Here is a 27,601-nt window from a genome sequence, read left to right on the forward strand (position 1 = left end):
GATGCTGCTTCTGATCCACCTTCCCATTTATTTTTCAATTAAAGTGAATGAAGAACATGGCACCACAAAGTCTAGGAAAAATGCTCACCTGATTACACTAGAGGTGAGTCAGCTTTTTACTGTGGACATTAATTCATGAGGAAAGTATTATAAATCCCATGCAGGGCAAAACTCGAACTTTCCCCTACCCCTATAAAAACCTGTCATGTTACAGAATTAAAAAAATAAAAGTCATAGCATTCTACTAAAAAACACTGTATAGACAGACCATTGATGCTACTGAAATATTGCAGTGAATGCAATTCTTTCTTTCTGCCAGCATCTTCCAACATACAAGGGAGCAATATAATATATTACCTAAGCACCAGAAAAATTTCCAAGTTCCACTCAAACACAACAGCCAAAAGACTCAAGAATGCTGTAGCTTCTAAGATTCAGCTAAAATGATTCAGAGAGACTTAGATATTTCACTGGATCAAATTTTATTGTTTTTATAAAAAAAGATAGAACCAGATGCTACTTTTAAGTGAAATCATTTATTACACCAATCTGTTTTATAGGAGGTATATATATATTTTATCATTAAGACAACTTCAATAAAATGACTATCTACAAGAAGGACTTTGATTGTTTTATTTTCATGTCACCATACATGAACAAATGAATTTTATGTCTTATTAAAACATTTTACTCCGTATCAAAAATGTACACATTTTAATAACCATTGCTATGGTCTGAAGGTATTTTTACATTTAATTCATTTAATTTAAAAAATAAGTGTAATTTCCTTGCTGTATGTGTTACAGTGTAAGCTTAAATCATCCTATACATAATAAAAGTTTGTGTATACAGATAATTTTTTCACGTTGTCACATACCTTCATGTCTGAGACACAGGTGGGGAGTTTGCATTTATTTTTTGCCAAAGGTTAAAGTACATACTGATGTGAGCACAAAGCAACATTTCTTAAAAACAAAACCAGTTTGAATGGCACAAGAGTTAGCATTTTTATAAATTAAAAACCAGAGTTCTGCATTATGGAAACAGATATATGAGATTCCAGTACTTTCCTTAGGGCTTGGCTCGCTGGAAAAAAACCTGTGAAAAAATTATTTTTTAAGAATTAAAATAAAGTGTAAGACATTGAATGCTTGAGATACAAGAGAATTCATTTGACAGAGCTCATTTTTGTGGTTAATATACTGGTCAACACATTAAGTTTGAGAGTGTGACTCGTCCTATTCGTTTACACTCAGAGCCTCAAAAATTATGCATTCTGACACTCTCTGCAAATATAGCACCAGATTTTTCAGCTCTGAAAAAGCCACAAGAATATCAAACTACCGAGATGGCAAGGTGCTAAGAATGAGTGACAATTTTATAGATGTAAGTTGTTTTTTTTTTTTTGCTTTATCTTTCCAATTAACTGCTTTACTACTTGGAGATTCCCAGTAACTCAGAAACTACTAAATAATTCAGCATTTTGATTTTACTTCAAGTCACTACTATGATTTAATAGTCTGGTAAAGTTCAAATGGAACTAAAAGCTATTGAAAGAAAAAAAAAATCTTTATACCTTTAAGTAATTTTTAAAAACTTTAGCATCAGGCTGCTGAAGTGCTTGACAGAATTCCTGTAAGAGAGAACAAAGAAATAACTAAGAAGTAATTAAATGAAGCAACAAAACAACCATTAATATGGTTAAATTAATACATTAATATGTAAAGCCATTGATATTAATTTGTATTTTCTCCAATGTACAAGTGAAGAAAAGCATGTTATGGATAAAATCTTGTAAAAGGCTATGATAGTCTAAATGCATTCTAGGGTGAAAAAGCTACTTGTTTGGTTGGGGATTTTCTTCAAATACAGGATATCTGATTCACTTTTAGCTGAGAAGATAGAAACAGGAATATCTACAAGGATATCTTCAAGTGAAAATTTGAATTAATGTCGTATGATTGTTTAGACAGTTACATGCACTTTTTTTTTTTCTGCAAGGTACCCTTGCAGTATCTTTACTCCTTATGATAAATTAATCTCATTCTCATATGCAATAACTGAGTAAATTTTACTGTGGGATGAAGGGACTTCAACTTTGTAAATGTCCATTTCTCCTCATTTAACATTTAGGATTGTTAAAGTTTTCCAAATAGTCTTTAGGAACTCCTACCTGGATTATCTCAGGAGCTACTTGCAAAGAAGGCAAATACTCTTGCTGAAGATACTGAATGCACTCAGGACCCTAAAGAGAAGTAGAACACATTTTTTTATATATGGAAAAATCACAGCCCCATACTGTATGTATGGTGGTCTACAATACCACTTTACAGAAAATGAATGTTTTTCAAATGTTTAAGTTATTCTCAGCTGTTAGCAAATAAAAAGACTGCTCAATCTTAGCGTTAAAGGTTCTACAGCAATTTGGTATCTTTTGTTACACAGAGGAGAAATGCACTAAAAATTGCACTGAAGTAAGAATTATAACAGAGCCAAACTGTTACATGTTAACTGTAAGAGATAGTTAATTATGGAGGCAGCTCTAATTTCACTATCTGACATTCAGAAGAAATAAAATAATTGGGTATTATTAGCATCTGCCTACTGCTTTACCATACTACTCCCATTGCAAAATTCAGTAGCAAGTGCAGATGAACACAGTATTCCTCCTCTTGTAACACTGACTACGTAATCTGCAGTAAGCTAAGCAATACTAAAATAGAATGTCCAAACCTTTGAGCAAAACAAACATTTTGATTAACACTTCAGTTTTTGTTTTATTTACCTCTATTTATCAGATAACTTTCAGCACAGAAGGGATTACTGCACAAACTGGCAGAATACAAACATAACCCAACAGATCTACCAAGGGAAAGTGAATCAACTGTACTAATTCACTTAAGTTACCCTGGAACTAGAACAGCAACAAAGTGAGCAGATTTTTTCTCCTTAATGAAGGGTCAGTATTTTGCATTAATTTATCAAAAGGTAGAACTACTGGATCCTGTATCCATGCAAAGCATTATGATTATCTTGTTATTTTATATAACAGTACAGTAGGAATTCATTGATAAAACCACTAGAAATAAACCTGTGACAGCTATTCCCTGTGAAGTATGATGAAGCTTACCCTTTTGAGATGAATTGTTTTTAATGTCACTGCACATTCTGATAAAGCCTGAAATGTAACACAGAGCATTAGACTGTTGCATTGGTCTACTGGTTCACTATTCAAAGCTAAAGAACCTAATGAGGCCCAAAACAAGGGCTAGTTCATGCCATTATCCCTTCATTTTCCCCTCACACAATGCCAAGTCTTGACCTTCCAGGTTTTGTTCCACTTTAATCAGAAAAACTACTGCACAGCTGAATCAAAAATAAACTAGAGAACAGCCCAACTCTGTGTGTTCACTTTCACTAAACATTAGTTAATAAGTAATGCAGGTCAATGTTAGATACTTAGATCTCCAATTGATTTTGGGCCTAGGTAAACTACAGGATACATTACCACAATATTCAATAATTAATCGTACAGATACCTAAATGTAAAAAAATCCCACAAAACCTATGGGATTTTATTTCTGAGATAACAATCTTTAATACTTCATGGCTATTTTAAGTTTGTTAGCTTGAATCTGCCCCACAGGAATGAATGCAAAAAAACCATCCATAATACACACCAGTACTGTCTGAGCATCTGCTAAGTCAAATGTTTGCTTCAAAGGTGCTAAGAAACATGCAGGAACAATGTGCTTGTAGACAAAGTCTGCAAAACCTACTGGTCCATCTTTACCACCTAAAAAGAAAAATAACATTTCAAGTCCTATAATTGCTTCATGGGTAGTAGCAGATAGAAAGGAATTCTGGAAAGACATTCTTACCCCAGAGCTCCACCAACTTAGAAAGAATTATAAAACAAGTCTTCTGTGCAATAGGATCTGGGTAATCCACTGCTCCTTGAATGACAGTGAACAACACACGTTCCACATTCTCTGCACCTTAAACACATTAAAATGAAGTTGTCACTTCAAATTGCAGCCTAAAATGTTTTGGTACTCGTACACTATTTTATATAAATACTGACCTGGAAGACATGCTTCAACTTCAAAATAGCTCTTTTTTGCACAAATCTCAAATATTTTTGGGAAGTTTCCCCTACGATGCAAGACAACTCTTATTTAGGTTATATTTTTTTTTTAAGTTTGGAGATTTCAATTGCTCTTCTGGCCTTTAACACACACAAAGGTGAGGGCAGTACTTTGATCTGTTTACAAATACAAATTTTGTGCTCTCTACCTAAACTTGGAAGAGTTAATTAAAACTCAGCAGCACTGAAGTAGTTAGCTTATCTTGCAACATAGGTCAAGATATTTTTCACACATTTAAAATTTCTGTGCTGCATCTATGCTTATTTGTTTGATTAGTTTAAAAATTTCTTGTCCCATTGCAACCACCAAATGCCTCTTTCAAGAGAGCTCTCAGTACTTAATGCTACATTTTCCTTTCCCAGCAGTATTATCACCATTTTAGAACAGGGGAAAGAATTCTGAGCTCCACTTACCAGGTGAGTTGCTTTAAACTTTCTGAAGTCCCTAGCCATTTTGATACAATTCAAATAGAAAGAATCACTTAAAATATCAAGCAACTAGAAGTCCAACTTCAAATTCCCACTGTGAAAAAGAACTAATTTGCATCTGTAAAGGTGAGGAAAATCTCGTAAACTACACCTATACTAAGTCACTGACGTCTTCTACCATAGATAACAAGATCAGGCAACAGTAATAAAAGTTTACAGGATTTACTGATGTGTCCTCCCAAAACCAGACACAATGAATAGTGGTAGCTGTGAGTGGTCTTGCCCAGCAGTCTGAACACTGCTACACTGGTATATATTAGATGATCTCCAATTCACCAGACAAATACAGTGATACATGAAGATGGATACACTGTTCTTGTCCTAACAGGCACAGTGATCACATTAAGCTGGAAAGATCAACAGGAAGAATATGCCTATTATAGCTGATTTCACAACCCCAAATTCCTGTACAGCAGGTAATTTGAACCAGGTGAGCTGAAGACAGTATTTCCATTAATCCATTTTACTGTAAGATAGTTAATAGTACTTGCCAGGATAGGCTAGTAACTTACTTAGATGAAATGTAGGTGAGAATAACCATAGTACTACCTTTTGAGCAACTGAATTCCTTACCTTGATTAGCTATGACTTCACTCATTCCACTGCCAGTTACTGTCTGCAGAAAAGCAAAGTAACTCCTCCGTAACATTTGTTTTTCTAAAGCTGCAGACTGGTCATTTTCTTCTGCTGGAAGGAGCAACACCTCAAAAATAGCATGGAGTAGTGGCATAAACATCTGCTGCAGAAAAGGTGAAACCTGTGTCTGTGAAGATCACAAGAGGGTGTCAGCTCAAAAACAGAAATGGAACATTTAGAAGTTAAAACTTGAAGGTTCATTAGAATTCTCAGCTTGGATTCACTTTCAATGTAAGCAATTTCATGTAATTACTTATAACACAGCTTGTTGCATAAGAGTCACCATGAACATTACGGCACCTTGACTTACACACCACCTACCTATTTTAAGCCTTTTGCACAAAAATAACTAGTCCTGTCTAGCCTCATTTTGTGTAGGAAAAGGTTTTTCAGGATTTTTTATCCTTTTGTTCAGACACACAATTTCAAATTTCCTGAAATGCCATCTCTAAGACATTAAAACTGGCGACAGGCCAGCTTTCTTTAAGGATTACTAAAGAAAAGGTTTTCCAACTGACATTAAGAATATACTTGTCACAACACTTTTTGTGAGAAACATATTTCATGGCACTAAATTAATTATGAATTGAAAAACTGAAGGTGTGTGCTATTCAGTCATGTCAGAATTCCACAAAGAGGCAACTCGTTTTAATTTCCTAACGCTTAAGCAAGATTTTATCTTTCATCGTCTCTTTACTATGCCTTCCAAGTATTCAAGGTGAGACAACAGAAGCTAGGATCTTTATTTTACGATGCTATAATAAGAACAGTACTGTATCATACAAACTTAAACATTACACCTGAACTTGGTATTTGTCCCATCTTGCTACTGTGACTTTTTTCTTTTACATTCCTCATCTTTCATGGACTATTTTCAATTATCTATGTTATCCCCAATATGAATCTATATTCCTCATCATATACATATTTGATATTTTTGTATTTTTATCTTATAGAAATCTCATTATAAAAGATGAAAATTCACTTCAAAGTTGGTGTATTTGTAAGCTAGTTTGTAACACTAGCTTAAAATTTCAGTGGATGGCATGAAGCTAATTGTGTCAATAAATTGTGTCAATAAATCTGTGCTGCAAGTATTTTAAAATATCAAATCCAAAACATTAAACACAATGTAAACACTTAAGAATCAAAGAAAAAAAAAAATCAGTCACTTAATCACTGTGAGTCCAGCAACGTATGACTGATTAAAGAGTATTTTCCAACAGCAGCCTTAAAAATACACTTATTAATTTTCAGGGAGGGTTCTAACACAACTGTTTTTCTGGAACTAGAAGAGGAAATCTCTCAGCAACGCTTTGACCCTCAAAAGCTTATATAATATCATACCTTAAACTTAGCTGTTATTTGGTTTATAAGAGGAATGAATTCTTGAAGATCTTTTGCTTCACAATCTTTAAGCATGTGTTCAGAGGCAGAAGGAATGAACGGAAGAACTTCTTCCTCTAGGCAAATAATCATGCGGTGAAGGAAAGTGCGGACACCACTTCTCAGAACTTCCTTTTGTAACGGACAGCTGAGAGCTGGCAGAAATGTTTGTAAGCAGTCCAGATAAACCTCTGAGCATCCACACTGTTTTACAGTTTGCTTATTGCTGAAAGCCTTGCTGGTTCGGCTGTAAAAGCAAACATCAAATTTTACATATGCTCATGTTCCAGTACAATGAAGAAGCAAAGGCTTTCCCACCCAGGCACTAAACTACAATACTCCATTTCATGAAATGGGAGCCAGACAGTGGAAGTAATGAACAGAATATTTTCATATGAAGTAGCATCACTTTGGCAGTTTTGAGAATTAAATTCTTACCATTTACCAACAACACATGATTAGATTAGCTCCATACAATTATTTGTGCAAAGAAATAGATGCTGATTCATTATGAACTTGTTCAATATTCTCTGTGTAGACATTCAAAGCAGACTCTAAGGGGACTTTTCTCAGCTATCACAAGAAATTTTACAACCACTCATGATTTTCTAGGTAAATAAAGTAGAAATCTCAGTCTTTCCTCCCAGTAGGTCCTTTGTATTTCCCTTTTACTCAAACCAGAAACAGTGTTACTGTGCTGTACCCACCTAGCAAATCCAACAGCATGATTGAGGCAGTCAGCCAGTGCCATCTGTCTGTCTTCGTCTTGTGCCATCATCAGTTTTTCTAACAATACTTTGAACTTCTCCATCAGTGGAGTCAACAAATTCCTCATCAGAACCTGCTTTCTTTCTGCAGAGTATTCACTGTTAACTATTAACACTCCAGCTGTTTCATAAATGAAAAGTTGATCATCACTGCTTAACAGTGCCTGGTAGCCATTTTCCTAAAACGGAAGATAACAGGCATAATTCACTAAGTGTCCTCTATCAAGGCTGTCTTCTCAAAATTCATAGCCTTCTATATATACACCCATCTCTATCTGCCCAGAAATCCTCAAAAGCAAGATTATTACAATTAGTTCTCACACCAAAAAAGCAGGATAATTATTTGTGCTTAAATATCTGTGTGCTAAGCTTACAATTCAGCAAGTACTCAGGCACACTGCTAAGTGCAAGCCTCACTCATTACAGAAACCTATGGCAAATACTCACAGGAGGAGACAGTTCCATCAGGTCTTGTATTCTGTTCAGAACATCTTCAATAAAGGGATTCATTTGCTTACTGAAGTAAAACAAATGTACACTACTTAGAAGCACATTTTTACAGGTATCAAGATATTTTACTTAAGCTGGGACGTTAGATGCTAAACTACCTTTCCATACAGGAATCCCTTTTAAATACCAAAGCACTGCTGCAGAAAAATCTGGCTTATGGGTATGATGCTAGTGGTAGGCCAAATAAATGCATGACATTGTGGGAAATAATTTCTTTATTTCCCTCATTTTCAAAAAATAAGCATCATTTCAGTGAAGCATTTTTAACAACTGAAAAATAAAAGTGTGCTGAAATCTGAGTCTTCTCTGAGCTTCTGCCTCTAAATGAAACACATGCCAGTGAAATAAGACCAAGAGGACAGTACTGTTCAAAGGACACATACACCGAGTAAATTTGATCAGTATAAATTCTAAAACTATAGCTACTCAAAATTTAGTTAGGGAGAGGGAAGAGTGACTCTTAAAAGTCTCCAGATCCACTCTCACTCAGCTCTACTTACTGAGAAAAAATAGAAAAGGAATTTATATTGTTGGTCAGTTTTAACATGTGATCAAAATAAACTAGGCACATATATATTCCACTTCTTTGTTCTGTGACAGATATTTCCACTGCTACCCTAGTATTACACAGAACAATCCCGCTAGAGCATTGTTTTGGTATTTTACTTCACTGCAGTCCAAATGAAGCCCAGCCTGTTCCAATGACAACTGTGACACAGAAATATTGTGTGTAGTAAATTAAGTGCCACTTGGATACATTTATCTACTCACTTAAGAGACTTGACAAATCTGGAAAAGAGGTAAGCAGTTCGACTCCGTACTTTGGGACTTGTATGACGAAGACCACGGTGATCTAAAAATGCCATCTGCAATCAATAAAGCATCTCAGTCTTAGAATGCCTAAACAAGGCAGGGGAAAAATCTAATTATCCAACAAGAAACCTAGCTTCCTTAGGGACCTTTACAGAATAGGAAAATTTCTTAAGTCTAAGGAACTTTAGTCTCACCTAGTTAAAAATGTAAATGAGATCAAACTTACTAGTACAGTTGGAATGTGCTGAGGTTCAACAGCAAAGAATTTTTCATATCTAACCACGGTTTCAAAAAATTCCAGGGTCACTGATGTGTGTTGATAGGCACTAACACCAGAAGTCACCAGCTACAAATAAAAGCATTAGCAAGTTAGTATTTTAGATGTTTATAAAATCTAACTGTAACAAGTGACATGCTGGTAAATTAAAATGAGCCATCTGAATTGAAACATTCTTTAGTAGCACTTTTAAACAGCTCTCAAGACATACTTACAGTTCTCATCATGTCTTGTAAAGCTGTAGCTTTAGTAACATCACCAGAGAAGTGAGCACCATGAGATACAGGAAGAGCCTCAGCCAACATATACAGCAACCTTATTGCCACTTCTACTTCCATAAATCGTGTAGTCTGCCAGTTCCTAGAGAAAGAATATGAAGATCATGTTAGTCCTTAGTACCTTACAAAATAATCACAATTATACCATGTTAATATTTTATATTGAGCCTTCTTCAGATGCACAGTATAAAAAGAACACATTTAAACTAAGGAAAACACTGGAAGGCCAAGAAGTTATACACAATGCTTCTGAGACTTAATCCTCTAAAATACCACCTCCTCATCAGATCACCACCAACTTTCTTTTGCAAGTTTCTGCTTGAAAGCTACAGATTTCTATTGTGCTTATTTCGATACAAACCCACCTACTATGACATAAGGATGAGCCATTCAGCTTCACATAAGAGGAGGTTCAGTTAAGGTACAAGGTAGCCACAAACAATACTGAATTTCAATTTGTACACACATAACTCTCCTCCCAGCCAGAGAACTAGTAGTGTTTCTTTACTTGCGTGCAGTTCCCAGGATTAGATCTATATATATTTTTTTTACAAAAATACATCACTTAGATTTTTTTCCCTCCATCCAACCTTACTTTTCTGATAAAAGTAATGCCTAATATTTACACCTCAAGGAAACTCTTATGAGATATGGCAAAGTGAACACCTCTCCAAACAGCAGGTGATGGGTTGGTAAGCAACAAAGATGAAGAAACATCTCTAGGAAAGAAAAGCTGCCATTTAAAGTAACAAAAAGAAAGCTTTTTCTTTTTAAGGAGCTGAGTAACAGATTATATGAAGTTGTATTTATCATTAAGTTGTAATGAGCTCATTCTGTCAACTAACTTCACCTTGCTGCATCACACTTTCACTACAGACTGCTGGTTTACAAAAGGAAAACAAAAACCAAACCCCAAAAAGGCATCATACAAAACAAGCTATAAACCCCAACTTACTGAAGTGTAGTGTTAAAAACTCTGCGGACAGATGCCAACAGTAATTCTGGTGAAACCTGAGCAAGTCTGTCCAGCAACAGTTTCAACTGTTTTCTGTACTCCACAAACATTGCTTCATCTTCACCCTACCAAAAAAATTCACATAAGTCCTTATTTTCATGTTTAAATTCATCCACAACCATTTTAGACAATTACATCTAAAGCAAAAATACGTACATAAAAAACCAGTATAGCACACTCAGAATTCAATAATTCTCATCCATTGCTCTTGCACCAAACCATAACAGCAGGCTCTTTTTATGGCTGGATACAGTATGTTGAGATCCACTGCATTCAGTCCAGAAACATACTAAAAAGGCTCTCCAAAATGAAAACAAGCCAAAAGTACAAGAAAGAAAATGCTCTTGGCAAAGCCTTATTGACCCAATTCTTAAAAATTGACTCACTCCTCAAAGACGTTCTTTCTCAGCACCTAGCTTAGCTTTAAAATTGGACTGACAACACTTAGGATGGACTGGATACAGTTTAAGTTAACCCTCTTCAGACTACAGCTCTCTGAACAGCCTGGGACAAAGTAAGTCTATCTCACATAATCATTACTGTTGGCTGAGAGATGTTAAGCATGGAAGGAAAATTAAATCAAAGAACTTAACCCCACCTTTAGCTCATTTTTACCGTCTCCAGTAGCTCAAGCAGCATGTCTTTTCAGAATTTCATTATTTCTCAAGTACTTTTGCAAGACACAAATGATGTGCAGAAACATGCGAATTTGCACTGAACTAGCCAACTCAACAGCTATGTTTAACTTATCAGCACAGCTTACTTGGCTAGGAATACCTCTGTACAAACACAGCCATAAATATTATTAATTCTGTTGGCTTGGATATACCTTTACTATGTTGCTTTGTCCTATGCAGACATGCCTAGAAGCTTTCCGTACAGGAAAATAACTCAGCCTATGGACCCTTGCTTCCTACCTTTAAATCTTTAGTTTATGAAAAACACAGATTTTAAGTGTGAGCAAGCTTTACTACATACAATTAAGTTGCATGTGTTTGTTTATTCATACAACACAATACCTCATTTTCAAAATTATATTCTTCATCATATGTCAACTTCTTCATAACAGCCAACATGATTGCCTAGGATAAAAACAGAACAGTAAGCATAGAAGCAGACAAGTTAGAAGAAACAACCACTAAAAATATTACAGGTAAAGAAAACACTGAAGTTAGTGTTATGTTAGGTACAAATAATTTTAATCCCTTTTGAACTATTATTTTCAGAGGTTTAGCAGAAGTTAACAGTCCAAAACAGATAGATTACATCCAAACAATACATAGATACTATTCCAGACAGCACAGACATTTTGGAGCTCTCAGTCTCTGATAATATCGTCTAGCTTTATTTCCTGCTTGTAATTTGTGCTGTTCAGTTCACATTGAAAACAATCAAGATGACTAAACAGGTTGTCCAATAGACTATTTTAAAGGGATAAGGCAGCTTTGTTATAACATCACCTCCTCTGATAGTCCATAGTAATAGTGCATATCATCAATCTATTCAGTAATTATTTTGCCATCTTTAATACTGCTGTTTCAATACTGCTTCAAGAAACAGTTGTAGTACCTATAACTGCTTTCCATTGCATGTGGTAAATACTTCTGATTCGATTTTTTAGTCTAATCACTATCATCAACATCAAGAGAATACATAATTTATATATTTGGTTTGCCATCCTAAATCCTGCAGAACTAACTTACAAAAAGCTTCAGTTACACCTACACCAATCCTTTACACATAAACCATTGACTAAGTCTGGGAGAAGGACTGGGTCCAGCTGCACCTGGACTCCTCTCTGAGGACTTCAGAATGCAAGGGGGCCCTTTCTGCACCTTGCCACTCAATGGGAGGGTCTCTCTACACCTTGTGCATAACTTACAGTAGCAAGTTGTCATATCAATTAAAGCAATGAAGTGCAATATAACCTTAGTAAGGACTGTTGGTACATCCTAAACCAGTATAAAGGCTTGACCTTAGCTCTACTTAAGCCTGAATGAAACCAAATTAAACAAAAAACCTTTAGACAAATAAACCATGATTACTATTTTTCATTTTAACTGCAAAACCTGAAGTTCATCAACACAAAAATGGATCATTGAATTAAACCTAGGTTACCGAGTTAAAATTCTTGGTCATCTTGAAGAAATAGATACTTTGACACCAAGTGTCACCATGACTTGTGAGAAGTGTCTGCTTCTCTGTAAGAAGTGATATTTAAGAAATAAAATAATTGCAAAATATTAATACAATATGCTTGTAGTAAAAAATGCTTAGAAAGACCTGTCATTCTAAGAATTAAAAATGTGATCCTGCTGATAAGAAAAAACTTTGTAACTTCAGAGGCACAAGAAACAAGCCCCTTTTTGCCCTGTTCAAATAATGAACAAGTTGAAAGCATAAACCTTAAAATGCAAAACTTTAGAAGAATGCTGCTAAGCACAAAATGTAAAGCTTAAGACAAACAACAGTAAGATTTAGACTATTTCCCATAACTTTCTTATTATGAGTTGTATGAAAGAAAAAAACTTGTTGCAATTGTTTCTTAGTTTAACACAAATCCTTGGTAAGTGCTCAGTAAAATTACGAAATATTTGCAACATGAAAACCTCCAGTATGAAAACAATTTAAACATATTTCAAGACAGTAACAGTATTTCAAGTAATAGTCCAACTTTTAGTGTCTTAAGTGTACTGCAGTAGTAACATAATTTGATCTAGCTGTAACAACAAAAGACAGTCACAAAAAAAAAATTATTCTCTTGTTGTGTTACCTAATCCAATTTAAATAGACATTAGACAAAAGGAGATCAAGATACTCCATACCACAGTTATCCAAACTCAACTTTTCATGTTAGAACAGGTACAGAATTCAGTTTTCTTTGTAAAGGAAAAGGAATCACACCTGTTAGCTGCATGAACTTATGACACAACTGCACCAATCTAACCAGTTCAATATCCAAATCAGTACAACTACATTGGTGCCAACTGGGTTGAAAAATCTGTTTAAGTTTACACTTCCAAAACTGGACATAAACTTTACATTTTATATATAAACTTAAGATTATTTAGTTGAGCTAAATGTATATTTAATGTAATGTTTAACATATTAACTGCTCATAATTACAACTCTAATCTCTCATTTGTTGTTTCTTTCTTAAGTTTAACTTACATTATTAAGAGTTATATTTATGACAATCCTCCTAGACTTCTTTCAATCCTTTGGAATTAGGGTAGGTTTTAATAAAAATAAAAACTTCAAGCAAACAACCCTTCCATATTGATTTAAGAATATTCTTTGAACAGTATAGCCTGCAGAGGAGCTTGCCAACATACGCTTAAGGGATGTTTGGAAAGACCAGCTCTAAAATAGCTGTCATCTTCATACACAATTCAATATAGGTTTACTATTTAAAGAAACAACTGTAGTTACTTAGCAAAAGATTGAACATGCTGTCCTTACTTTTAAGTCTTCACTTTTAATTACTGTCACATACACAATGAGGCATATAAATGAAATATGATTTGTTTCAGCAAAATGAAATATTCTGATCTAATGTGTCCTTGAAGCACAGAATCTGGAGTAACAAATGAATACCTACCTCTACATTAGCTTTTTGTTGGTCTGAAAGTGCAGAAAGCTGGAAAATAAAATTCAAGTGTTATTTTTTTGTATTTGTATTCTAACTCCTCCATTACTGTCTAAGACATAGATTTTTAATAGCCATATGATCTGCCTTTCCCCTTATCACAAGATTTAAATCTACTCCTTCAGCTGTCTAAACAACACTACAGAAATAGTATGAGCACAGGCATTAAGGGAACAGAATGCTAATTAGTCAAAAAACCTATTTTGCAAATCAGTTTGCACAAAGTATGAGACGTTCCCACAAAAATCAAATGAAATGATGTCAGAATTGGTGTTAAATTGAAGCCAGACATATTTACTTGTTTCAGGATGTGAAGGTAGTCGTAACAAAAGCCAATGATGTTAGAAGAGATGTCATCGTCTTCATGAATTAGAAGTTGCAACATCAGGGCCACTTTTGCTTCAATAGCTTGTAGAGTGTCTTGGGCACTCTTCATGTCACCATTTTTTATCAGTTTAGTCCAACTAGCTATTAATGCTTGCCCCATCCCATTGACCAGCTTAGAAAATCTGGCCAGAAAATCCACATCATCCTCCTGCAAGAAAAGACACCTGATTAAAAATACTAACAGATCTTATGTTTAAATAACATGAGACTACAGACTGTACTATTCATGTCTAGTATGTAGAATTAAACCAACACTTGTCTCCTAGCTGGGAACTACCAATTGCCTACAATTGGTTCTTTTTCCTCTGAGAATGGAGAGAGAAAAATGTTAAAGCAATGCCAGATTTGGCTGTCCTCCATTACACAACAGTAGCTTGCTTCATCTCTTCAGATTTGTTTTTCTCTTTACAGCAATAAGCAGGTTCAAAATAAAAGCAGCAGCCCATGTCTACCATACATTTTAGGCTGTAAAAGAGGAAAATCTTTTCAGGGAAAAACTTGACAATTACCAGCTGCAGTTCACTTCAGAAATGCTGATAACAAGTACCTTTCTGTATTGCCTGTAAGAGTGAGTCATTATTAAATACTTCTGGCTTGCTTTGCAGAAAACATTGATCAGAATCGAGAAATACCCCTAAAGCAGCCACCTCAAAGAGATGTTTTGGTCTCTGCCATAACTGTACAAAAGTGAAAGAATAACAAGTCTAACTAAGAAAGACTGATATCAGATTTCCTTTAGTAGGAATATAAATTTGACACAGGCTTCAAAAGTAAGAGGTAAAAGCCTTGTAATCTAAGAACTACATCTTCGAAAGGACTGGTTGATTTCCCCACAGCAGGTAGTGAAAAGCTGCTCCTTACACATGGCAACAGCCAGGCAATGTGTGTTTAGTTAGCAGGTATACTTTTTCTGCTTACAGATAAGCGTTTCAGGCCTCGTGTTTGATGGTACACACACGCAGAACAGCATACGTGTCCTTAAGAAAGCTCTTTCCCCCACCTAATTATGCATAGAATTTTTTAGTGTGAGACATCAGATCAGCTGTCTTGGTTACAATACCTATTACAGAATCGTTCAGGAAAGAAGATTCAAGACAAGGAAACACAGAAGCAGTATTAACAGAAATCACAACATGCTTCAGGAGAGGAACAGAGGAGTTACATAATACCTTGCTTCTAGAATGAAATCCTGCGTGTTCAAATTTATAATGAACATTAGTAAGAAGCTCTTAAATTTAAGTATGAGAAAACTGTAAGAAGGGTTCAGTTTTGATGCAGAAGCAAAAGTACTTTCCTCTAATCCTCTAATCTATGGACTGTTTAATAATTTTCTGTGCATCTGCTTATTTAAGAACTGTCAGAAACCTATGACTCATTCCTGTAGTTAAAAATCAGTACACAAACCTGATCAATACTGAAGAGGCCAGCAGACTGCAATACTTGACATAAAGACTCAACCAGTTTTGTTTTATCAATTGGGTCCATTCCCTTATTTACAATTTCAAACAAACAATCACAGGCTTCTTCCCGGAGAACTTCCACAGACATGTGACCTAGCAGCATATTTATAAACCTTCGGAGAAAAAAAAGTTTAGTTTTATATGTACAAAGTAACATTGTACAGAAGCTTTATAATATTTGTGTGCATATTTACAATTTCTTTTTATAATTCTTCTTTTTCTATTGTACTGACAAAACTCAACATTTTATGCATTTTAAAGAGAACACAGTAAACTGAGTAGTGTTTAGTTTGGCCGTTATAACATCTTGTCTTGCAAAAACAGTAACTCTCCTAAAATTCCCAAAACTTCAAAAATAGAATTAAAGCTAATCTTTGAAGGACTTATATATATTTCATTTTATACAGTCAGCACACTACGAAGATGAATTTTGCAAACCCTTTCCATCAAAATCTTCTTACCTTTCATTGGCTATCAGGCTCAAATCTATCCAGGAGACATAAGCTCCAACTACTTCAAGGCACTGGCATGTCAACTCTGAGTTATTATATTGGTAATTTTGTAAGATTTGGTACCACGATTCCACCAAACTTGGAATGCACTGTTCCCTCATAGTATCTTTCAATAAGGTGTTCCTACGAGCCTCCTATCAATGGATTAAAAGGATACAATCAGTCTTGTAATCAGTCTTGACAGATTAGCATCTTGTCAAATTAGCAGAATTTTTGCATCCACTGCCAGACATCATGCCTCATAGTAAGAAAAATAAATCAGAAACTCAATGAGAATGTTTTTTCCTTTTCAACAAATGAAAAATATCCTAAGTTTTCCCTTTTATTATCCACAATGCCCAAATACTGAGAAAAAAAGGCAGAAAAAGAAGAGCAGTTCTCTAAATCATTAAATGGACTGTTAGGATCCCTTAAAACATGAACTAGAAAAAATTAACATTTTAAAATGAGCCTCTGGTAAACTCAGTTGATTAATTTTTGTTTGCAAGTTTTCAAGCAAATAAAAAGAGATGAAAATCATGGAATCATAAAAAGCATAAAAACAACAAAGTTAAATGTAATATTTCGAATTTAAACCATCCAATGTGTCTAAGGCAGAGTTGCCACAGGAAAAAAGCATATCTAAAAACCTTCTGCTCTAATTAAAGTAGGAGAACTTCTTAAAATTTTAAAACAAGTGTTAATGCACAATAATAACTTGCCTCTGATGTATGAACAACATCCCGGTCCACCAGCTCAGCATCGACAGCCATCAGGATTCTGAGGTACATATCCACACCTCGTGGATTAAGGTCAACTACTGACAGAATGTCAAAAAAAAACTTGGGCCATTTTGTGAGATATTCAGTAACAAAAAGCAATGCAAAGACTTGTGCTGCTTTGTTGCGAATAAAAGTCTTCTCAGGCTGGGGATTCAGCATCTGGCAGAAACAAGACATTTTATCTGTATATTCTTAACAAATTAGAGAAGAATCTTACGGGTTTTTTGATCTCTGTGTAGTAGTTAGTGTACTAACCCTCTTCCTGGCTGAGACAAACAAATAAACCCTTACATTTCCAAGGAATTTGAAGAAAAATTGGCTAAATTGTCATGCTACAGGGAAAATGTTTTCTATGGGTGATACAGTTCTAAGCCTTTCATTCAGTACCAAGACATTAAGTGCACTGCTCAAAGGCAGTCATTTGTCAGTTTGGTGAAAGTTACAGTCCTCCTGTAGCTAGTTTGTGCCTGTATTAAATGTTAGTGCTAAGAATAGTAAGGGAAGTTCCTAAATCTAATGGAAAAAATTAAAAATCTATCACTTCCAATCTCCTCTCCTTTCCCTTTCATATACTCCTAAATGGAATAGTTTGCCACAAAGAGAAAAGCAATTTAATCCACTTCATATTGATCTGTTCTTTTTAAAGTTGTATTATATTCCATTTCCTACTGTTAAGTTTTCTATGCAGCAACTATGTTGATCTTGAGTGCAGAAGTGGAACGACAATGATATAATGGCAGTATGGGCAAACCAGTGGCTGGTTCTGCTGACTGCAAACTCCTGGGTGGGGCCGATACTACAAGCTCAGCTACAGTAACTAACTCCACAAGAAAGAATAGTTCATTTTCTGGCGTGGTACTAACAAAGGAGTGATAAACATCTGCCAGAAGACAACGAGTTCACTCAGTAGGGTCTTAGAACTAGCAAGCCTTTTCCTGTTCCAAACATTTAGGAACATCAGGAATCTGTATTATACCTCTCTAAAGAGGAAATTTTAATACACCTATTTCACACATAATTGATTAAACCACAATCATTATCTCATACAAGAGCTACATATTTGGTAATAAGTTCAGGCATGGACTTCTTTACAACACTTGATTTAAAAAAGTTCTCACAAACCTTTAACAATCAGATACCAAGTATCTCCAGCAAGCCATCTTTAAGGTCGAACAACAGATTAAACATTTAGTCCACACTCAATGCCCTATGTTAGCCTAAAAGCCTAAAATGTAAGACTGCTGTGAAGGACATACATACCTGTGCTTGCAGCCATGTTATGAGTGTCTCCCTAATTAGCTGCTGCTGAACTTCAGTAAGTTCAGAGTATCTGAAACAAAAAAATAGTGAGGTTAAAATACAAATGTCCTTCATGACAAGCACCAACACTCAGTACAGCAAAAATTCTTTTTGCTTTACTGGTATGGTATGGTATATAATCTTCCACATTAACATACATGAAAAGTTTCTAGGACAGCAATTTACAAAGCTATTTGCATGTTAAAATTTTGACTCAAAGGCAAAAATACTAAAAAACATTTTACCCACAGTAATGGAACACATGTTGAGGCATTACTGCCTCTATATTGGAGTAGAAGCTTGAAATTTTGCAGAAAAGCTGGTCCATCAGAGACAGGACTTATGACCCTGATAAAAAATACACATTTGACCATAGGCCAGGGAAGAAGGAAGAGACATCTGTATATGCCTGAACTTGTTTACTATACATTGAAGACTATCACTACTGAGTACAAGAAGTCCTTCACTGATGTGACCTACACCACATTTACTATCAGACTTACATCAAAAAAACCCAAGGAAGTAATTCTGCTTTATGTCACACATATAGTCCTGGCAAACTGTGACAATATATGCATCCCAGCTCAACTACAAACCAGACCTCTGCCAGGACTAGTGAAGCTGAGAATGCTCTATTGCAAAAAGAGTCAGCTATAGGCTTGTAAAGTCCTCAATAGGAATGACTGCTGAATGGGACTCCAGTGTTCCTGTCACAGCCAACTATTTATTAAAGAGATAGAAAAAAACACCCCACTGAAAATGTTTTAAGAAAATAAGTAGCAGGAAACTAGAGAAAACATACTGCAGGAAGCAGGTGACAGGAATGAAACAAGCAGAGGAAAGTGAGCAGTGACGTACAATTAAGTAAATAAAGTCTTTAACATTTGCACTCATACCAAACTGTAAAAATCAGTCTCAAAATACATCTTATTACTATATAAGCTCCTGACCCATTCAGTAACAATGATATTCCACAATTCCATGATGCTCAATTCCAGACCAAGGGAGCACAAAGTGAGGAAAAAATATAGTTCTGCAATGACATTCATATTATTAAAAAGTATTTTCCCCATGAATTATAGAATTATGAAACTACCACTCAGTGAAAAGACTAATTTCTCAACAGCTCTGCCACGCTTATTGAATGAATAGGGCTCTGTCTGAAGTCCAGGACTCTGTACAGAGCATGGCTGCAAAAATCAGTGAGAGTACTGAGTAAGGCCAGAATCTCCAGACAGGAACAGCTAAGTTTCAAGCAGTCCTTGTTAACTGGGTCTGTGCTGGGCCATACACAGGTGTTAGACTAGCTGAGAGCTGCACAAAACCTCTCCAAGGAAAAGAAATACAAGACAGTTCTCTGCACAACACTACAGACACCTCATCAACCACAACTAGGCAACAGATACCATTTTATTTATTCTGCAAGCAGAATAAAAAGGGAAAATTAAATGGATGTATATGGATGGTGTCAAGAAAAATTACTCACTTGAACTTCACTTGATGTTCCAGAACTTGAAAGCAGAAGAACTTGATATGATCATCACTAGAAAAGAAAATTGTGTTACTGGAAGCAATATGGTACACATTTCTGTGAAGAAAAAAATTCCTCAAATATTACAATCAGATTGCCCCTCTGGCAACAGAAAAAGAACAAACCTGCTGCTACTGTTACTTCAAAGCAAAAATGACAAATAGTGGAGCAGTTAATCTGGTAGAAATGAGCAACTGTTAAACTAATATTTATGTTTGATACTAGTCTTTTTTTCTACAGCCACCTATTTGTTACAGTTGGATTTCAGTATTGAACAAACAAAACTTCAATACTTATTGTACCCTGCCCTTACAGGAATCTGTCAGGCTTCAATAGTATGTTTGAGGCCCACTACATGCAAGTTGTACTCTGCATCTTAAAAATCAAAGGTAAAGACAAACTGAGGTATAGATTAAGCATAAACATTCCACATGCTCTGTTATCTACACCACTTTTTCACCTTATTATCTAAAACTTGCAACAACCATAATGTCTTTTTTAAAGATAATAATTTATAATCTTCGTGGTTTTAATTACTGCACGTTCTGATGGAGTCCGTAGCTTTGATAAACCATTTACAAAAAAGCATTCACTATAAGTTACTGCTGTTATTCAGGAGATATGCACCCCTCAATCTCCTTCTAAATTGAATTATTCCATAAAACAGTGACACCTTAGTATTTTTGATGTAAATACAAAATGTGCAAAAACAGTGGCGATTACACAATTTGCATCTTGAAAAATGGGATGGTCTACTCCATAGAAGAGGGGAAAGGAACTACTTAGGAGATTACTGCATATAAAACCCAAAGTCTCACAATGGGCAATTGTCAGCACTTCTTTTCCCCTGGATTTCAAAAACCAGTAGCCTTTAAGCTACTAAGTGAACACGGAGTTTAACTTATACATTGCTCTTCCTTGAAAGGCATTATACAGAGGCCACAGATCAACTATGATACTAAACACAGTATGTAGACCATACTAACTTTCAACAATTTGGTTTGCCTATTATGCTGTACAGCTAAATCAAACCCACACGTATTACTAATGAAAATAAGAAATTATTAGTTACATTACCTGTATATACTCTGAGCTAATGCTTCTGCACAGACTTGCCAAGCATCCTGAGATATCTTGAGCTGCTCAAAGTAGGCTAGCGCCTGCAAAAATCAAGGAAAGTTTCACTTAAAAAAGAACTAAGCACATAGCAATACTTTTCATTCACACTTGCCCTTGTATTTAAACAGTTCTTCTTCAAAAAACCAACACTATTTGTATACATTCCCTAATCACCTTAACACTAAGCAGGCTTTTTCCAAATGCTAATACCACAGGTATCCATTTCCACTTCATATTCAATACAAAGATTTTTGTTACTTGAATAGAGAAGTCTCAGAATCAGGAGTGTTGGAACCTCCAGAGACACAGTTGACTACAGCAGCTTACTTAGGGCCTTTCCATATAAGTGGAGGTTCACATCCAAGTTAAAATTCCTTCCACAAGTTCTAAAGAAGTGGTAATTTAGATTTTTTGACTGAAAACTACTCACTATTTTTGTCACACCACTTTGTTTGTGTTCAACATCCCAAGCTCAAAAAACATCCAAACTCTGACCACATGGACAATTGTCAGTTTATGAATCTTTTACAGAAATCGAGAAAACCTCTACCAAATTTCAAATAATCACATTGCTTATCAGGACTTCTAAACAGCATTTGACAACAGTTAATTTTATTTAACTGCTTTAAGGTTCAGTGTGGCCTGTAATACAGAACAGTGAAGCAAGTTTTGAAGTAGAGATTAGATAAACAACATTATTTCAACTATGAATGTCTGTATTTTAAGGGGGTGGTTTGGCTGTTGGATATTTTTAGGGGCTGCTTTTTGCATTACTTCATAAATGTTTCCATTTACCAAAGTCATCTCCCGAAGCAATTATTCAGAACTAAGTTCTAAAATAAGAATTCACTTCCTGTAGTTAGTACTAATGATTTTCTTATATTTAATATATTGCTTTATTAGGAATGCGTGATACTTCCCTTATGTTATGCCTTACATGATAGTGGAAAAGGTATGCCATGAAACATTTCAAATCTGGGTAGACTGCATAGTTAAAAGATCAAATACAAAAGCTTCCAATTTCAGTAATGTTGAAAGATCACTAAAGATTAGCTATATCCATCTTTTTAGAAAGGACAAATACCCAGAACCAACATATTTAACAGGCTACTTAGCAAATCAAACCACATTTGTAACTGTTTTTAACATTCCACGATGTGTTTTATGAACACAAAAGCACGGTATTAACATCTAATAAAATCTTTCAGGAACAAGGATGTTATCTTGTAGACAGTTAAATAAACATGGTAATCAGTTGGCAGAGATAACTACTCAATAAATAGTTACATAAATAATAATGTCTTTTTATAGGAGCATCACTTATACAGTAAATGTTACCCATGTACCATGATTTCTTTCTTAATCTACAATAACACAACCTTTGCTACAATTAAACTCACAGATTTCAATAAAAAGACACTAAACCTACATAATCTGTTAAAATTATAGTTTAAAACTGTCTAAGAACCAACAGGCTAATTTCAAGCAAATTGTTTTCTGTGGCTGATTTTCATTCTATGACAATCTATGTAAGGAGTTGAGAAACAAGTACAAAGAGCTGAAAAAAACTTAACAGTCAGAGCCCAAAAACCTGAATTATATGCATATTAAATGCAATTGAACTGAAGTGCAATAGAGCTGATAATACAAACCCCTCAGCTTACATGTTTGCAACATGACTGTTTTGTACTTGCCACCACAAACCCTATGCACTGGCTCACAAAACAAACTTAACAAATCCCCCCAGTCCATGAAAACATGTGTTTTTTGCACTGCAATACCACCTCCAGTTATTAGAGAGATGAGTAAATTCATTACATACTCTTTGTCTGAAGTCTGCATCGGCATTCGGGTTGAGGCCTAAAAGGGCTTGTTCATCCATCTCTGTTGCTATATTCGTTGTTTCCTGTTCCTAACTGCTTTGCCCACTTCTTCTAGAGGAGAAAATACGATCATCTGCAAATAGAGAAATTTTATTGGCTCAGCAGAAAAGAAAAATTAAAACCAGGACAGCAACAATGACACAAGTTGGCCCACAAACCTCAAATAACGTACTCCAACTAAACATGAATGCACACACTTCCAACACAGATACAAGAATTCTAAGTCAATCAACTTTTCACAGTACTGTATTTCATACTGAATAAGGAAACTTTAAAGCCTCTATATTTCAGCTCTCTTGAAAAGTGAACTTGGTTAACAGAAAGATGGCATTATGTATAGCATTCAGTTGAAAGGCTTAAATTCAAATTTCAAGCATGCAGAAGTTTCAGCAGGACATAAGTATAAATCTACTCATTAAATAAAAGACCTCTACTTCTTTTCCCCCATCACAAACTTAACTACAAAAAACCAAAAAGAGAATCTTTACTCAACTGAGATAGACAAGATGCTTCACACACTCACTTATTAAGTATTTCCTGTAGTGGGAACAAAGTTATCAGGTCTTTCTTCTAAAGCAAGCACACACAGTGTCTTAGAAATTAACCACAAAATACACCACACTGAGCTGTTAACAAAAGTTTTCTGTTCCTACAGATGGGTGCTGATTTACTAGCAACGACTTTTACTTAGGAAATTCAGTGTAAAATTAACAAGTGAGCTGAACAAATGTTTTAAAGATTGCTTGCCTCTATAGGCTGTTCTACAATACTTATTAAAACACAGAATTTTAAAACAATAAAAAATTCTCTATCAAATACTAGGATGCTGTTAAATAGCAAGAGGGGACAAAAATCCATCTATCTTTCAGATCTCTGCCCCGCCTCCCCCCCATGGTAGCATAGTTAATTAGGCCTGAAATCAGGCCTTGTTACATAAGTCTGTAGGAGGTAGGGGAAAGGAAGAGACAAGAGGAAGAGATGAAATACAAAGGAGCTGTGGTTTGAAGCTGCCTACGTACCCATAGGCAGAACTTCTAATTTCTTAGCATTGTGTCTCGTGCACGCTCCACTGTTCACCCACCCCCACGGGAAGAAAGGTGGCACAGTGACAAGCAACAGCAAGCAGAACTGAAAAGGAGAGCCCAAAATTTAACTTGGTAACAGACTTCCATAAAAAAGTCAAGACAGAATACACTATGCCAAAGTGCATAATGAAAAGCAATTTAATAAATAAAACTGATTTCATACCAAAAAAATTTGCAGGTTTTGGCAGTACAGAAACCAGAAAGTCTGGAACAAAGTAATGACTCCTGGCAAAAGAAGCCTTACAGACTGCCTTAGTCACAGTGATCCCCCTCAGGGGCAGAATCTTTAGGGATTAGATTTGCTGTGCTAAGTCTTCCCCCTTTGCATCCCCAGCCCCCAATCTGCTTTCCCCATAATCAACATCCAGAAGAGTCAGATTAAAAAAGGTAAAATGCTGCAGGGATTTTTTTTTAAATAGCATCTTTTGCTTAGGGTCTGGTCCAGAATTGCACAACTATTTAATATACAAAGGCATTTTTTAATATACTTACCTGCTGATATCAGTCCATTACTATCTTTTGGGCAAATGACTTCTACCTCAGTGACAAATTTTGAGCCACATTACTTTTATTAGCAAACAAGTATTCTCTTCACCTGTTAATGCTAACAGCGATGCCAATCAATTTTACTAATTTTCTAAATGCCTCATGAGTGTACTTAAAATTTCAACTTCTATCATATAGGCTTTTCTCAGTTTCATCTAGACCACTCAACTTTAATAGACAATTAATGAGATAAAATACTTGAATGAGCCTCTTGAGAAAACTAATAAAATTACTTTTCATGCCTCATGGTTTCAAGCAGGTAGCTTTTCTACCTCGAATTTAACCAGCCAGTTACACATCAAAAGCAAAACGAACAGTGATTTTAATAGTACTAATAATTCACAAAATCCACTGCAAAATGCACTTGGCTATAACATTGAGTATGCCATTAAATCAAGTTTTATTGATAAAAACAACTTATAACATTAATGGCTAACAAGCAGCTGTGCAGAAAGTATTGTCTGATTTACTTAATTATTTTTTGTAAACCAGTACACCATGCCAGGTGGCAAGCTCCTCTTACAGTAATTAGAAAGATGCAGTTCCTTACCAGTGAAGTCATCCAGGCATGTCCAATCAAAAAAAATTATTCCTTTTCCTCTGCTAAATACTTCAAAATGCATTTGACAGTAAAGGTTGTTTTCACAGTGCAAAGGAGGAAGAGCAAAAAAAATTCAACCCATTTCAAGTGGGGAAGACCGCCCAATTAACAATAAACACGTGGTCAAAGCATGCAGCTTCGATCCAGATAGACTCCAATAATGAAAGCATTCAAAGCATTTTAACTACAGATGCTAACCACGGGAACAATCAGCAATTATAAAAAGCTTCATGTTCAGCTGTCATTCTAAGTATTTACAAGATGTGATAACGCAGGGGGAGCCAGTGGTGTGCCTCATTTGAATTTCCTCAAGTTTTCTCTCTAATAAAAGAAAGATATTAAAATTCAACTTTTACAGTCTTTTTTGCGGTTTTGCTTGCTGCAAACCATGGGCATATTTACAGCTTCTCTGGGCTCTAGACCCTTTACACTGACCTAACACGCGGTTAAAAGCCAGCAGCTGTGTAACTACTGCCACTCCGACAACTTTTCAACTGGACTAGAAAAGTTTTTCTTTCTGGAGTGGCATTAAGTCTTAGTTTCAGGCTCAATTTTACCGGCAGGAATTCCCGGTAAGGAGTAAGGCCTCCCTGCCTCACCAGACTCGGCCAGAGCCCGGACTCCCGCGGCTGGGCAGAGCCGACACCGCTCCGCAGCGCAAGCGGGCCGGGCGCTCGGAACTCGCAGCCCCTAGCGGGAGGCTCCGCGGCACGGCCATCGGCTTCTCCTCAAAGCCTCCCAGGGCTGGGAGTGCCGCAGCCCCACGGCGGGGAAGCACCGCTCCGACCACGCCGCCACCAGCGGAACATGGACGTGCGCGGAGGTCCCTCCCTCCCTTCATGCCGCCGTCCTACGATTCCTTCCTTCCCCCACCGGAACCATAGCGGATGGACAGCCACCGAGGCGGTAGCTCCCGCGAACAGAGCCGCACCGCAGACTGCAGCGTGTATTAGCCGAGAAAAACACAGATATTTTTCGTGACACCCGCAGGGCGGGACTGGCGGGGCCTGGCCTGCTGCAGCCCCCGCTGTTCCCCAGCGGCGGGGCCAGGTGGACGCAGCAGTACCTCCCCCCTTCCCCAGAGCCTCTCGGCTGCCGGGGAGGCGGCCCCGGGCTGAGGAAACCAGCGGGGGGACTCGCGGGAGCACGCAGGCACCGCCAGCTCAGCCCACACTGCCCCTTCCCCCACGGGCTGAGTCACTCGCTCCGCGTGTCGCGTCCTGCCCGCGCCCCTCCGCCCGTACCTTCCCGGTCAGTGCTCCATCGCCGCCGGCTCCCGCCCACCCCCACGGCTCCGCAGCCGCCACGAGCACAGGGAGCGGGCCGGGCCGCGCCGCCTCGGCTGGCGGCGGGAGGAGGAGGAGGAGGAGAAGCAGGAGAAGCAGGACCGCCCCTCTCCGCCAAGCCGGCCGGCCGCGGGACACGCCGGGATGTGTCCCGGCCGCGGCGCAGCCTGGGAACCGTAGTCCCACCCCCCGCTTCAGTATTGCGGGCGCCGCTGTAAAACCGAGCGCACTGGCGGAATAAGCCAGGGCAGTCCCGGCTCAGCCCACGAACTGCCTGCAAATCGTGCTGTGTCAGCGGGGTGGGGCTGGGCCGCCGGTGCGAGCTCCGCAGTAGCGGCCGGAGCGACTGCTTGGGGACGCGCACAGGGCAGGGCCTGGCAGGCGTGGGCTTGTCCGTAAGGAGCGATCCAGCTGTGTCTGCACATGTGGCACTGGGCTCCTGCGTGCACGGGGCTCGGCAACGCAGCGCCGTGTACGGGGCGTCACCATACGCCCGCGTGGCCGTCGGGCCAGACTTAAAACCGACCTAAAAGCGAGCAACTGCATTACAAACCCGTCCCAGCCGCTCTGCTGTTACGGTATCCTTCAAGGCAAAGCCCACTCCTGTCCCGTTGCTACGGCAGTGCAGCTCTCCAAAGGCGTGAGGCGCCCAAGGCTCGAAAGAGACTTGCTTGTCCTGCCAGCAGGGCCGCTGCCCGCTCACGGTGCACGGAGGAACGAGCGCCCGGCGGGACCAGCCGCAAAAGAGAGGCATCCCATGGAACTGAGTGCGTGGGGGCGATCCGCAGGGGCAACCTCACGGCAGCCAGTGATCTCGCTCTCCCAGAGGAGGACGAGCGAGAGGTTTCCCCGATAGCCCTCCGCTCCCGGCTACTGCCTCGAGGGGATTGTGGTGCCTCCGCCTGGAGCCTCTCTGACACGTCCTTCGCGCCAACGCCAGCAGGGCGGGCGGAAGACGGAGTCACGCACAACTAGGTCCCCTTCTATTGGGACCATGCAGGACAGCGGCCTCGGTGATGGGAACTGGGGGCCGGGCTGCCTGCAGAGCGCGGGGCAGGGCCGGTCGGGCCGGGCCACGCGGCGCCGCCAGGCCGGAAGCCAGGGCCGCGCGCGGAGACTGACAGCTGCGTGCTCCAATCGCGCTCTGCTCGCAGCCAATCGCTG

The 27,601-nt window shown here is 37.7% G+C and overlaps 1 protein-coding gene across 4 annotated transcripts; it reads right to left on the reverse strand.

Annotated features, from left to right (window-relative positions):
* Positions 1 to 463: 463 nt before the first annotated feature.
* XPOT (exportin for tRNA) lies at positions 464 to 27,511 on the reverse strand. Of its 4 annotated transcripts, none has more exons than XM_033056837.2 (26): positions 26,991 to 27,511; positions 23,939 to 24,047; positions 22,859 to 22,992; positions 20,995 to 21,077; positions 19,873 to 19,929; positions 18,348 to 18,417; positions 17,028 to 17,246; positions 16,276 to 16,460; positions 15,759 to 15,927; positions 14,266 to 14,502; positions 13,920 to 13,958; positions 11,338 to 11,400; positions 10,259 to 10,383; positions 9,241 to 9,385; positions 8,975 to 9,094; positions 8,707 to 8,801; positions 7,873 to 7,942; positions 7,366 to 7,604; positions 6,620 to 6,905; positions 5,210 to 5,399; positions 3,882 to 3,998; positions 3,681 to 3,796; positions 3,131 to 3,178; positions 2,174 to 2,245; positions 1,575 to 1,633; positions 464 to 1,097 (listed from the first exon to the last, which is right to left on the reverse strand). In XM_033056837.2, exons 3-26 carry the CDS (start codon positions 22,916 to 22,918, stop codon positions 1,016 to 1,018), a joined length of 2,946 nt encoding a protein of 981 aa, XP_032912728.1. In that variant the 5' UTR covers positions 22,919 to 22,992; positions 23,939 to 24,047; positions 26,991 to 27,511; the 3' UTR covers positions 464 to 1,015. The 4 variants fall into 4 exon arrangements, with proteins under 4 accessions (XP_032912728.1, XP_032912729.1, XP_032912727.1 ...); XM_033056838.2 differs by lacking the exon at positions 26,991 to 27,511 and adding an exon at positions 26,396 to 26,491; XM_033056836.2 differs by lacking the exon at positions 23,939 to 24,047.
* Positions 27,512 to 27,601: the final 90 nt, after the last annotated feature.

Source organism: Catharus ustulatus, chromosome 4 (genome assembly GCF_009819885.2).
Source record: "Catharus ustulatus isolate bCatUst1 chromosome 4, bCatUst1.pri.v2, whole genome shotgun sequence".
Classification (NCBI taxonomy): domain Eukaryota; kingdom Metazoa; phylum Chordata; class Aves; order Passeriformes; family Turdidae; genus Catharus; species Catharus ustulatus.